This window comes from Lepidochelys olivacea (genome assembly GCF_965140295.1).
Source record: "Lepidochelys olivacea isolate rLepOli2 genome assembly, chromosome: 5".
Lineage (NCBI taxonomy): Eukaryota > Metazoa > Chordata > Testudines > Cheloniidae > Lepidochelys > Lepidochelys olivacea.
In genome coordinates, this window is record NC_140415.1 from 109,477,114 (window position 1) to 109,490,894 (window position 13,781).

Below are 13,781 nucleotides of genomic sequence, written 5' to 3' on the forward strand. Positions count from 1 at the left end.
GTGCAAACTGTTTTTATTTTGACTCTTTTGGTTCTACCAAAAATGTGGTTAGCAAGATTTTTGGTATCACCATATTGAAAGCCCATTATTACTGTGAACTTATTTATTTGAACTGCATATGACTTGAGCCGAGGACCATTCAAAATATTTGTGCTACATCATTCAATAGATCCACAGGTTTGTTTTGTTTGTTCTTAAAAGACAGGGTCATTTTCAGGTTCCAATATAACCTCTTTTGGAGTAGTAGAAAATTATCACAAAAGAGATTCTAATTAATTAATATTTTACAAGTAAAAATACACCGCACAAAATAAATTGGGATAATGCAACAGAGTTCCTATGACTTGTACTCGATGTCACTGGAGTAAATCACAGCCTACAAAATATAGCAATTGCTAACGGTAAACTCAGATTTGCCAAACCTCAAATATCTGATTACTGGTACTACTTAAATATGTATCTGCCCCTAGTTCCATACCCAAAATCTGAACAGAAACTTAAATTTGTATTTATGAAGGTTATGTCTATATCCCAAAACCTTCTAAAATCAGGATGTACCTGTAACATCCTGATTTTCTGTACAGGAATTTTACCCAGAGATTAATAGTCTGTAATGAATGTCAACCTCCTTTCATACAGAATCTCCTAGAATTTCTCAAATCCAAATTTAATAACATTGAAGACCTCTCTTCTATCTGAGGATGTTATTTTCTCTGCTTTATCTCAGTTTCTGGAAGCAAAAGTGATTGGCCTTTCAATCCCACATTCAGTTTAGAAGATATGGCTATGCCTGTACCTGCCAGTCAGGCATCACATCCTAACAGCAGGTCTAACTCGGGATGAATGTGCAAATTATGCTCACAGATACCAGATACCAAATATCTTTTCAGTCTAAACCCAAGTAAAATTCCTTTCAGAATCATAGAATCATAGAATATCAGGGTTTGAAGGGACCTCAGGAGGTCATCTAGTCCAACCCCCTGCTCAAAGCAGGACCAATCTCCAACTAAATCATCCCAGCCAGGGCTTTGACAAGCCTGACCTTAAAAACTTTTAAGGAAGAAGATTCCACCACCTCCCTAGGTAACGCATTCCAGTGTTTCACCACCCTCCTAGTGAAAAAGTTTTTCCTAATATCCAACCTAAACCTCCCCCACTGCAACTTGAGACCATTACTCCTTGTTCTGTTATCTGCTACCACTGAGAACAGTCTAGATCCATCCTCTTTGGAACCCCCTTTCAGGTAGTTGAAAGTGGCTATCAAATCCCCCCTCATTCTTCTCTTCCGTAGACTAAACAATCCCAGTTCCCTCAGCCTCTCCTTGTAAGTCATGTGTTCCAGTCCCCTAATCATTTTTGCAAAAAGAAAAGGAGTACTTGTGGCACCTTAGAGACTAACCAATTTATCTGAGCATGAGCTTTCGTGAGCTACAGCTCACTTCATCGGATGTGAGCTGTAGCTCACGAAAGCTCATGCTCAAATACATTGGTTAGTCTCTAAGGTGCCACAAGTACTCCTTTTCTTTTTGCAAAGACAGACTAACACGGCTGTTACTCTGAAACTAATCATTTTTATTGCCCTCCGCTGCACTCTTTCCAATTTTTCCACATCCTTCTTGTAGTGTGGGGCCCAAAACTGGACACAGTACTCCAGATGAGGCCTCACCAAAGTCGAATAAAGGGGAACGCTCACGTCCCTCGATCTGCTGGAAATACCCCTACTTATATATCCCAAAATGCCATTGGCCTTCTTGGCAACAAGGGCACACTGTTGAATCATATCCAGCTCCTCATCCACTGTAACCCCTAGGTCCTTTTCTGCAGAACTGCTGCCAAGCCATTCGGTCCCTAGTCGGTAACAGTGAATGGGATTCTTCGGTCCTAAGACTCTGCACTTGTCCTTGTTGAACCTCATCAGATTTCTTTTGGCCCAATCCTCTAATTTGTCTAGGGCCCTCTGTATCCTATCCCTACCCTCCAGCATATCCACCTCTCCTCCTAGTTTAGTGTCATCTGCAAACTTGCTAAGGGTGCAGTCCACACCATCCTCCAAATCATTAATGAAGATATTGAACAAAACCGGCCTGAGGACCGACCCTTGGAGCACTCCACTTGATACCGGCTGCCAACTAGACATGGAGCCACTGATCACTACCCGTTGAGCCCGACAATCTCGCCAGCTTTCTATCCACCTTATAGTCCATTCATCCAGCCCATACTTCTTTAACTTGCTGACAAGAATACTGTGGGAGACAGTGTCAAAAGCTTTGCTAAAATCAAGGAACAACACGTCCACTGCTTTCCCCTCATCCACAGAGCCAGTTATCTCGTCATAGAAGGCAGTTAGATTAGTCAGGCATGACTTGCCCTTGGTGAATCCATGCTGACTGTTCCTGATCACTTTCCTCTCCTCTAAGTGCTTCAGAACTGATTCCTTGAGGACCTGCTCCATGATTTTTCCAGGGACTGAGGTGAGGCTGACTGGCCTGTAGTTCCCAGGATCCTCCTTCTTCCCTTTTTTAAAGATGGGCACTACATTAGCCTTTTTCCAGTCGTCCGGGACCTCCCCCGATCGCCATGAGTTTTCAAAGATAATGGCCAACAGCTCTGCAATCACATCTGCCAACTCCTTTAGCACTCTTGGATGCAGCGCATCCGGCCCCATGGACTTGTGCTCGTCCAGTTTTTCTAAATAGTCCCAAACCACTTCTTTCTTCACAGAGGGCTGGTCACCGCCTCCCCATGCTGTGCTGCTCAGTGCAGCAGTCTGGGAGCTGACCTTGTTCGTGAAGACAGAGGCAAAAAAAGTATTGAGTACATTAGCTTTTTCCACATCCTCTGTCACTACGTTGCCTCCCTCATTCAGTAAGGGGCCCACACTTTCCTTGACTTTCTTCTTGTTGCTAACATACCTGAAGAAACCCTTCTTGTTACTCTTAACATCTCTTGCTAGCTGCAACTCCAAGTGTAATTTGGCCTTCCTGATTTCACTCCCGCATGCCCGAGCAATATTTTTATACTCTTCCCTGGTCATTTGTCCAATCTTCCACTTCTTGTAAGCTTCTTTTTTGTGTTTAAGATCAGCAAGGATTTCACTGTTAAGCCAAGCTGGTCGCCTGCCATATTTACTATTCTTTCTATACATCGGGATGGTTTGTCCCTGTAACCTCAATAAGGAGTCTTTAAAATACAGCCAGCTCTCCTGGACTCCTTTAAAATAATTGTATCCTTGGAATTATAACTGAAGAGAAGTTTGGTAGAAATTTTTTGAAGTAATTAACCAGGGCTAGAAAAAAAATCTTAATTCCATGACCTTCATAGGTATAGGCATTTTGGAAACCACTTTTAGGTATTTTAGAAAGAGACTTTCAGCCTTCCATATACATCATATGACCCAAGCTAATGATTAAGTCTGGAGAACAATATATATCTCATTTTTCACCTGCATTCCAAACAAAAACTCTTCAGCAGAAACACCAGGCTTCTCAGATATGTTGCCTCATTACTGCTTTTACAAGTGTAGTATCTAAATAATTGAACAATCCATGTAATCTCTGTCATAATTGATCCATTATGTTTTGACATGCAGCTGGAGTACTAGCCATTCTACAGGGAAACTTATTCTAAGGGAACAACCCCTTTTAATGTTTGGGCACAGACAGTACAGTGATGAACATCAATGCAAAACCCTAGGATATAAAGATTTGCAAGACCGGGTTGAATTCCATTTACTGATAAGCTTCAGACAGATCCAGTTTTGCAAACTGAGGTTTCTCTGCTATGCGATCAAATGGATCCTTTCTTAAAAACTGGATATTGGCCACAGCCATCCAGGAGTTCACAGTTATTTTATAGTCTCTGTTGATGGGCCTGTGCAGGTCTGCTCTGGAATACACACAATGGGTGCTGCCTTCTTCCAAAAATTTTATAAGGGAAAGGAAATAGCTCTTCTGGTTTTCTACGTCCTCTTTTACACATATGGTACAGGCCTCACCTTGTAAAATGTTAGGGATTTTTCAATCAAGGCATACTCATGTTCTGTTCTGTCACTTGTCCTGTTCAACGTATATGTGAGTGCGAATACAGACTAACACGGCTGTTACTCTGAAATATGTGAGATGATATGGCTGCAATGCCATTACCACATGGAAGACACAGCCACAAGTCTCAGTTTCATCAGACTCTGATGGTATGGTGTCTTTGCTTTCCCAGTGCTCTACTGAATATGAGAAAGTGATTATGCTAAAGGACTGCAGAAAAGGATCTTGAAGGTACCATGGGATGGTATCAACTCAAGGGGAAATTACCACTGTTTGTTCGAGAGGTGTACAATTAAGTATGTGTAGGGTCCCCTGGAACCACAGGTTGAATCAGTGCCAATAATGTCTTTTTCCATCTATATCTGCTAATACATGCACGATCAGTTCTCTCAGTTACGGGTCTCACTACACTCATCCAAGACTTTGTGATTATCCTAATGGATTAATGAAATTCATTCTACATTAAGCTAACCTGGAGATCTCGCACACAAGCTTCAGGTGGTGTAACATGAAGCTGCCTGTCTGCTTGCTGGAGTTAGCTTAGAAAACTCATTAAACCAGTTCTTGGCCAACAGCATTGCCTCCCTATTACTTTCTGAGAGCAATTCGGGGGTTGAATTGGATCTATAATGGCTTGAATTCTGTCTGTCTGAGACAGAACCTCTGTCCCTATGCACTGCTGTGACAGCTAAGATCAGCTGGAACACTTGAGCTAACAATGCCCAGATTTAAATGTCACATGGCTAGTTGCAGGTATTCTAGATGAGGCCACCTCAACCCAAAATACACAAAACCCGAGTTCACTGACATTTAGGATATGGGGCGAGTTCAATCTCTATTTAGTTTTTTGCCTTAAAGGCTGTCAGATGTGTGTTTGCATGTATGGGAAAGGAAGTCTCTTTGAAGATATATTTTGCTTTAGTTTAAAATACATCTGTTGGGTTAAATGGCATATGTGCATCCAAGAAACTTACAATTTCGTGCTTTTATAAACTAAACATAAGTAAATGATATAAAAAATACTAACTTAAAATTGCAAATGAAATATTTAAACTGCTTGTCACCAGACTTCAGGGGTGACCTTAGATATGCCAATATTTTACATTTACCTCTCAATTACAATTTAAAATATTACACTATCTTTTTCCTCTTCAGCAATGTCTTGTGCAAGGAAAGTCTGATTCAAATAAATGGCCAAGACGATTCAAAATTCGTAGCTATCACTAAATGAAAGACCATAGCTGCACTAAAGAAACCCACATGAACACACTTTTCTTTTATTGATCTATATTCTATTACAGTTCTCCTTGGAACAAACAGGAAATCCTTTAACTAGCCCAACTGGAGACTAACAAGATCTGAGCCAAACAAGATAACATCCTTGCTGCTAACTTGCTGGCAGTTATATATTGAAAAATCACAAAGCACCCGCCTGGAGTTCCTTAACAATATGTCTATCTTTTATTAAACAAAGAAAGAATATTCCAAGCAATTAATACAGGAAAACAGGCAGACTTACCAGCTTCCAGAAGCTGCTCTCCTCTAGTAGCTCAGAAGTCACTGTCTTCACACAAAGCCAGAGCCATAAATTATATAAACTCATTTGCAAATCAGCACAAGTATCACCCTTTATTGCTGCCAGGAATTTCTAGCCAATAAGACAACAGCAGCTGACATGGACTCCAGTTTAGTCCAAGTGTAAGTCATTGATTTCAATGGGAACAGGTTCAGATCCTAACTCCTGAAGACAGGAGTTCAGTTACACTCACTCTCCGAGATCTGCAGTGATTACCAGTTTACCAAAAAATAGTTTGAAGTTTTACTACTTGTCAGTAGTGTCCTTCATAATCCGGACCCTAACTATCAGAGTCATTTTCTAGACGTACTCCTATTTAGCTTTGATCTCTCGATCCCTTAGTTCAGCATGGAAGAGAATGAAAGCAGGCTTTTCTCATTCTAGGATTCTCAGCCGTGAAACTTTCTAACAAAAGAGGTCTGCAAGGGTATGTCTACACTGCAATAAACACAAATGGCTGGCCCTGTCATCTGATTCCGGCTCATGGGGCTTGGACTGGGGTGCTATAAAGTTGCAGTGTAAACGTCTGGGCTTGGGCTGGAATCCAGGCTCTGGGACCCTCCCCCTTGTCGGGTCCTAGATCCCACACTCCAGTCCAAGCCCGGATGTACCTCACAGAAGCCAGGATGTTCTTTGGAAGGATTCTCTTTGATTGTTTTCTTTGTTGTCACTTTTCTTTTTTGCATCTGTTAACCCCTATTCTTTACTATTTTTGGTGTTAATTTAGGAATCATTCCCTCTTGCCTATGGGGTAGCTAGCCTGGTTTATTGGGTTGCGCAGAGCATTTTGTTCTGGTTTGTGAACTGTCCAGCACTGTCCCAACTGGATACCAAAGTACATTTTTAATGCTTCATATTGATTTAACCATATGACACTCAGAATTATTAATGCATTTTAAAAAAAATGTGTGAGTGGACACACACATACGAGTTGAGATTTTCAAAGCCATCTAGAGGATAGGAATGCCCACTTTTCATTGAGCTTAATGGGAATTGGGTATTGAAATGTCCACACCCTGAACAAACATAGGCATACTACAGACAGAATAGATACAGGTGGCTTGGTTTGTTTTTTGTAAAGATATGGTGGTGGAAAAATCAATCTTATGATGTCAGTGTCGGCCTTAAATATGGAGGGACTAGCACCGCTTCAGAATAATCATGAATGTACCATATGTGCCCTAAACAAATATAAAAAAGGCTAAAAAATAATCAGTTGCTTAGTAAAAACACATATTTAACTAAAGGTCAAGAAGAACTGGAAATCTTGGGGATGTTTTAAAGTCCCCTGTTGGAGGCAGGGGTGCTTAGTGGAGATTTCATTCTATGTTCAACATATTTATTTATCTACTCTCCAGTCAGAGGAGATGATAAAAAGCACATATGAGTTGAATATTGAGAGAGCCAGGACTCTCTCTTTTGTTTAGGTACCTCAGTTGTTGCATCATTTTTCACTGCAGCTACAGGGACTGTTTGAACTTCCTGACTGTTCATCACACATAATTTGGAGCATTTAACATTATGTCAAGAAAATTGTCCACTGCTTTCCCCTGTGGAAACTTATGGGAGCTCTATATCTTTAAACTAATTGTACTTAAAATATTCCATTGAATAGCATGACTGTCTCACTATAATGGGTGCAGCAGTAATGTAATTAATCTCAAAATTGCTGTGGGGAGTACAAGGCATCTCAGTTGCTTGTCGTAACAATCTAAATTAGTGTATTACTGAAAGATGTTGGGGAGGAACAGTTCATTATAGGTAAATGCTGTCAGGGTATCCATTCTTTCTATTTCTAAAGCTGAAAATAAGACTATCATCATAGTTCTTCTTTTGAAATCCAAATGAACATGTTTTGAGGTGGGAAAGTATAATTAAATGTGATGTGGTATTTCTACAGATGTAGTTTTGCATTTTATAATAATTAAATTTGTTTGAATAAAAATTCATGTTTTATTTAGAAAAGAAAAACTGGTTTGGCTCAAAGCATGCCATTGTATCAGAAAAATTCTCTTTTGTCACTGAAACTTCCCAGATGGCTGCTTCTTTTCATAAGAAAAAAATATTCTTGCTATTTTACAGTTTTACAGGGGAGAGATCCTGAAGTTGTGAACAAGTGAAAGGTGGGTTGGGCATGCAAATTCTCTAGTGTACCATACATCTGCGATGGAAGTTTTGAAGAATAAATGTAAGTGTGATACACCTAATAATAATTAATAATAAGAAATTTCAAAGAACCATTGGAGTAGAAGATTGGAATACGATATTCAGTGTTGTTTAACCCATTCCCCATAGAAACTAAATCAAACAGCAGATGAAATGAAAAACATTCCCCTAATCTAAAGGTTTTGAAAGGTGACAAAAGAAGTAAATTAAAGGCAATTTGACCTGTTATTCTCTAGCATGCAACAAGACAAGAATGGGAAATGTTTTCAGTTTGCTGCTAGTCTGAAAACATCAGCAAAGTAAAACTTCTCCTTCAAATTAACAGATTAACTTTATATCTGTAGATATTAGAAAGGGAGTTGATTCTTCTCGCAAAAGAGTTGATATAACTCCTTCTGCTCAATAAATACTCTTCACAACATTAAAACCACAAGAGAGCACATTCATAAAGTGGTAGGAAGAGAGTGAGATACTTCAGTTAGAAGCTGCATTTTTACCTTGATAATCTGAAGCAAAACATGGAACAACCTAGAGGGATTATCACCTAATCTGCCCTTTTAACATATGTAAGAAATTGAAATGTAAGTAAAACAAGCACTGAATAATTAAAGAAATACATAACACTAAGGGCTTGATTTTAATTTGCATAATTTTTCCCTTAATAGTGTCTAATTAAGACATCAGTTTGAAAAAAAATCTAATAGAACTCTAAGATTTTCCACACTGAATTAACGTTTAGGACTTTTAATGGATGTCTTAATTAGACTTTGTTATTCATGGAAATTTTACACAAATTAAAATCAAGTCCTGTGTGCACTGTTCCCAGTTGAGTTTCAGCAAAATGCTATATGGAACTGAGAGACTTTTAATCCATGCACTGACAACACTTTGTAGTCTGAAGCTGACATACTCCAATTCCACTGTTTGATTTAATTAGCATTAATATTATAAGCAATAAAAACAAATCACACTGTTTTCACTTTTCCTTCCAAAGTAAGTTGCAAATTTATACATCAACATATTTTTTAAATGTGAAAAAAATCTGCAGTTGGGTCCAACTGTTAGCCAATGGGGCCCAATAACCAGAATGACTTTTTGAACAGCCCAAGGGAGCCGTATCTGTTATTCAATATACAAACTTTGATTCAGTCCGAAGTTCTACCACTGCAGTGTCTGAAATGCATGCTGAAAGACCTTTCTTCCATCAGTTGTGCTAAACATGTTTATCAGAACAATTTCTTCATGTTCATCTCAGTTGATAAAGTCAGTCTTTTAAGAATTTTGATGGGGGGATGCTTTGAGTGAATACACTGTCATTTCAGCAATTTTGTGACAAACTATGCTCCTGAATGTCTCTCAAAACATATTATAATGTGACCTAGAACACGGGTCTTCATAGGAGCATTTTAGACAAGGCAGCAAAATCAGAAACCAGACCGATTACATTTCACTGACATTGGAAATATTCCAAGTATTGACGGATCAGGGCTCAATTGCAGTTTGTCTTATAGCAGAGATCACATGTTAATACTATGTGCTGATTCTATTGTGAAAAACAAAGTCCTTTACAAATTATTCCTCTAATGAAAACCACATTAACTTTGCATGAGAGAAACATGTTTGATTCAATATAGCTGCCAAAAAGCACAACTGCTTTTGCATGCTCCTTACAAAGGGAAAAAACTAAAAACGCTGGTTCTATGTGACACTCATTACGGAAGTGTTTTCACATCTGTGCAATGAATTGTTAAATATCTATGAAACCTTGGAAGTATATCCCTGACAGAGTTTATCTTAATAGTTTGTCTATAAATATACTTGTATGTTCTGTTTGTGTGCCTGGTGTTTACATTAACACATTCCTCGTTCCTCCCTGAAGCAAGCAATTCATCTGTGTTTTACCACCTAAATCAGAGGTGTGAATTACTGTGATTTTTCTCCTAGTGTCACACTCCTTTGAGCTATCTACCTATCCTGCAGCCCTGCTGCACACAGAACTCCCACAGAAGAGTTCTGTGTGCAAGAGGATTGTGGGATTAGGCTTTATTCTGTTTGTGCTACTGGATCATTCAGCACAAATGTTCCACAAAGTAACAGTGAGTGGGTATAACTAATCTTCTCCAACAAACAACCCTCATCATCCAACCATGTTTAACTGAAAAACTTGCTGAATCGCTTATGTTCAATGTCCCAGCGTGCTATGGTAACTGGACTAGTGAGATATGTTAAGCGCTAAGCACTCAAGAGGATACACATTCTTCATAGGAATTCTTTCGGATTGTTTATTTTTACAGTACCTGGCTCGTCTGTGGACTGGACGGGTCATAAGAAGGTACATAGTTCTTCAGAGTATCCTGAGGATTCAGATGGGGAGGATATCTGATCGTTGGATGAGAGAAGTAGCTCGATGGGGCAGGAGGGAGAATAGCTTGTGCTGGAAATGGCAATGGCGAAGGGGGGGGTGGAGTTCTGGTTGAGATGACTGGAGAAGATAAAATAAAATGAAAATTATTTAGTATCTTTTCCTGTTTCTTGCATAACTTTTTACCTGTGTATCACAGAGAGAACATAAAGTTAGTTGTGAATTGGCATGATGTATTTCTTATCCACAATATTCTTAAATACAACCTCTCATTCCCTCCCCCTTCCCTGCAGTGCCCTAGGGAATGGATAAGTGCTGTTATTCCAAATCCATAAATGCCACATTTTGTTTAGTTTTTTTCTGGATTACATCATCACTAGATTTAACTTTTCTTTAAAGGCAACAATGATTTCCCAGCAGGAAACATATTTCAGTAATAAAGTCTTCGTCTCAAGAGCCCAGATGAATCAAACAAATACGTAAATAAATAAGTAAAACCCACATTTTTTCCACAGCAATCTAACAAAGAAGAACAAAGTCACTGAGTTCTCAGAGACAGACAGTGATTCCTCACTGCATTGTACTGTACCTGTCTCATGTGGGGACGGGAGCAATAATTACTAGGCAATAATGCCATGAATAATTAGCTGACCATTGTGAAAATGCTAATGAATGTTCAACTTCAGGGCCTGGGAAACCATTCCACCCAATGAAAATATCTCTGGCAAACAAAAAAGGATCTATCCTATACATATTTTCTTTGCATTATCTTTCTTCCCAGCCCCCACAAACACACACTTCTCTATCTATAGACTACAAGTAATGTCTAAACTACCAGCAATGTTTTCACAATGAAAGGAATGTACAGAATGTCCCGTTACTGCCGAGGCGTCAAGCCAGAAGTGGAGATTGTTACATTATTACAATATATAAAAATCACATTCCACGCTTTATTACACATCTAGAGGTCACTTATTTTGTGCTTTATTAAAAGAAAAAGACTAACTATGATAGAAATGGGAAAAAAGAGGTGTGCCTCTATTTTAGTTAGGAAGGACGATGCATCTGTCCAAGATATTTTATAAAGTGCTTACCACCTTGGGACTAAAGGTCTCTCTCTCTCTCTCTCTCTCTCTCTGTACAATGAATTCGGATTCTAAGCTGCAGCAGCACCAGTATTTTTACAATTCTCCTCTCCAATCTTTTACTTTTTCATTTTTTAAAATATATTTTATTTTAAACTTTTTGAGCTGGGGATTAATCAAAGCGAACCATATAATAAAAAGGCAGCAGGATGTTGTTGTGAGATGCTTACAAATCCTAAAGCACATCAAAAAGTAGTCTCTTCTGGCTCATGCATCATATGCAGTATTATTAACTAATTTCTGATTGTAGAATCCTTCCACAAATCGGAAAGAGCTGAAATTGACTTCAGATCCCAGAGTGGGTTTGATGGGCTGGATGTTAGAAAAAAATAATGTGTCTTCACTTATAAACTGAATAAATATGAACTTGGGGTCATGGAGATGGGGGGGAAAAACCCATGAAAGAGTAACTTTTGAGAGAAGAACTGCATTTTAAATCTATAAAAGCAAAAATATTCAAGTCTGATTTAATACTCCTTACTTTACCCTATTGTGTTTAAGGTTTCAGAGTAACAGCCGTGTTAGTCTGTATTCGCAAAAAGAAAAGGAGTACTTGTGGCACCTTAGAGACTAACCAATTTATTTGAGCATGAGCTTTCATGAGCTACAGCTCACTTCATCGGATGCATACTGTGGAAAGTTTAGAAGATCTTATTATATACACACAAAGCATGAAAAAAATACCTCCTCCCACCCCACTCTCCTGCTGGTAATAGCTTATCTAAAGTGATCATCAAGTTGGGCCATTTCCAGCACAAATCCAGGTTTTCTCACCCTCCACCCCCCCTACACACAAACTCAAGTTTGTGTGTAGGGGGGTGGAGGGTGAGAAAACCTGGATTTGTGCTGGAAATGGCCCAACTTGATGATCACTTTAGATAAGCTGGAGTGAGTTTGTGTGTAGGGGGGTGGAGGGTGAGAAAACCTGGATTTGTGCTGGAAATGGCCCAACTTGATGATCACTTTAGATAAGCTATTACCAGCAGGACAGTGGGGTGGGAGGAGGTATTGTTTCATGATCTCTGTGTGTATATAATATCTGCTGCAGTTTCCACGGTATGCATCCGATGAAGTGAGCTGTAGCTCACGAAAGCTCATGCTCAAATAAATTGGTTAGTCTCTAAGGTGCCACAAGTACTCCTTTTCTTATTGTGTTTAAGGAATATTATATAATACATAATGTCAGACGACCCACCGATGGAAGAACACTACAGTGCCAAAATTTAAACTACGGAGTTAAGAATAGAGGGTCCTACAAAAACTATACTAGAAATGTCCACACTATATACTTGACAAGCCATTACAGCTCAAGGGCCATAGTTTCCCCTTAACCCATGCATGCAACTCCCATTAATGTCAAAGGGAGTTCCACTGTGGATCTACAGAAGTATATGGTGAAAAAAAGTTTTACAGATAGTGGCTCGCTCGCTCTGTCTACCCATCTATCTACCCCAAAAGAGGCATCAGTATCTAATTCATTTTTTAATGTGGGTGTTCAACATTGTTTTCTAATTTTGAGGCTTCCATTATGTACGTCATTGAATAAAATCCTATTAAGGCATGTAAATGTAATATGCTAGTTAGCAAAAAATGGGGGGAGGGCTTATTTTGTCCTGTGAGATTATATGTACTTTCATTCACAGGTTAGTTTTAACTTCACCACTGCACAGCACTGAACCCTGAGCTGTCTTTAATGAGAATTCCTCCAAGGATACCCCAAACTCAGCAACATACTCAAATCCCTTTTCATTTGTAATATACATGGGAATAGATCCATAACAATGACTTCAATAAATGCATCATTATCAGAGGGTGGGAAAGGAACAGAAACCAGATAAATATGGAGGGTTTTCTTCCTCCTTCATATGCCCTCACCACTGTGTGCAACTCCTGGGATTCCTGGATGGTGATGCTGGGGAAAAGTGCTCAGTCTCGGTGAAGAATCCTGAGGAGATGTAGGGCTAAACAAAGGCTTCTCAGGCTTCTTCATTGTAGGAGAAGACATATCTGCAATGGAAATATAAGAAAACAGGAATGTTAACCCAGAGGCTTCTTATTCCATTGCACGACACGGCATTTTCTAAATCATACACTATTTATGTTTATGCTACTTTTATAAGTCCCTGTTCAGTTATCCTACTCCACTGTGACTGATTTTAAATTATTGGTTTCCAGAATAGGCATCAACAACAGTTCACTGGTCTTTGGCTTGCAGAACAGAAATTGCATTCTCTTCATACCAGACAAGCAAGAAAGTAAAGAAATCCCTGACCTCACCAGTTCCCCAGTATGCATCCGATGAAGTGAGCTGTAGCTCACAAAAGCTTATGCTCAAATAAACTGGTTAGTCTGTAAGGTGCCACACGTACTCCTTTTCTTTTTTCAATTCTACAGAACACCATATCCACTTAGCTGACGGGAATTTTACTGTAATTTTTACCGGAAATCTGCAATCACATGTAGAGTAATCACAACAAAAATTCCATTTTAAA

General features: G+C 39.1%; 1 protein-coding gene across 6 annotated transcripts in view; it reads right to left on the reverse strand.

The window, feature by feature from the left end:
* NFIB (nuclear factor I B) overlaps positions 1-13,781 on the reverse strand; it is a 220,841-nt gene that overhangs the window by 39,333 nt on the left and 167,727 nt on the right. For all 6 annotated transcript variants that reach the window (XM_084627865.1, XM_084627864.1, XM_084627870.1 and 3 more), the window contains exons 7-8: positions 13,165-13,296; positions 10,080-10,264 (exon numbers count right to left, since the gene is read on the reverse strand). In XM_084627865.1, the coding sequence (XP_084483991.1) occupies positions 10,080-10,264; positions 13,165-13,296 (317 nt within the window). The remainder of the gene's footprint in view (positions 1-10,079; positions 10,265-13,164; positions 13,297-13,781) is intronic.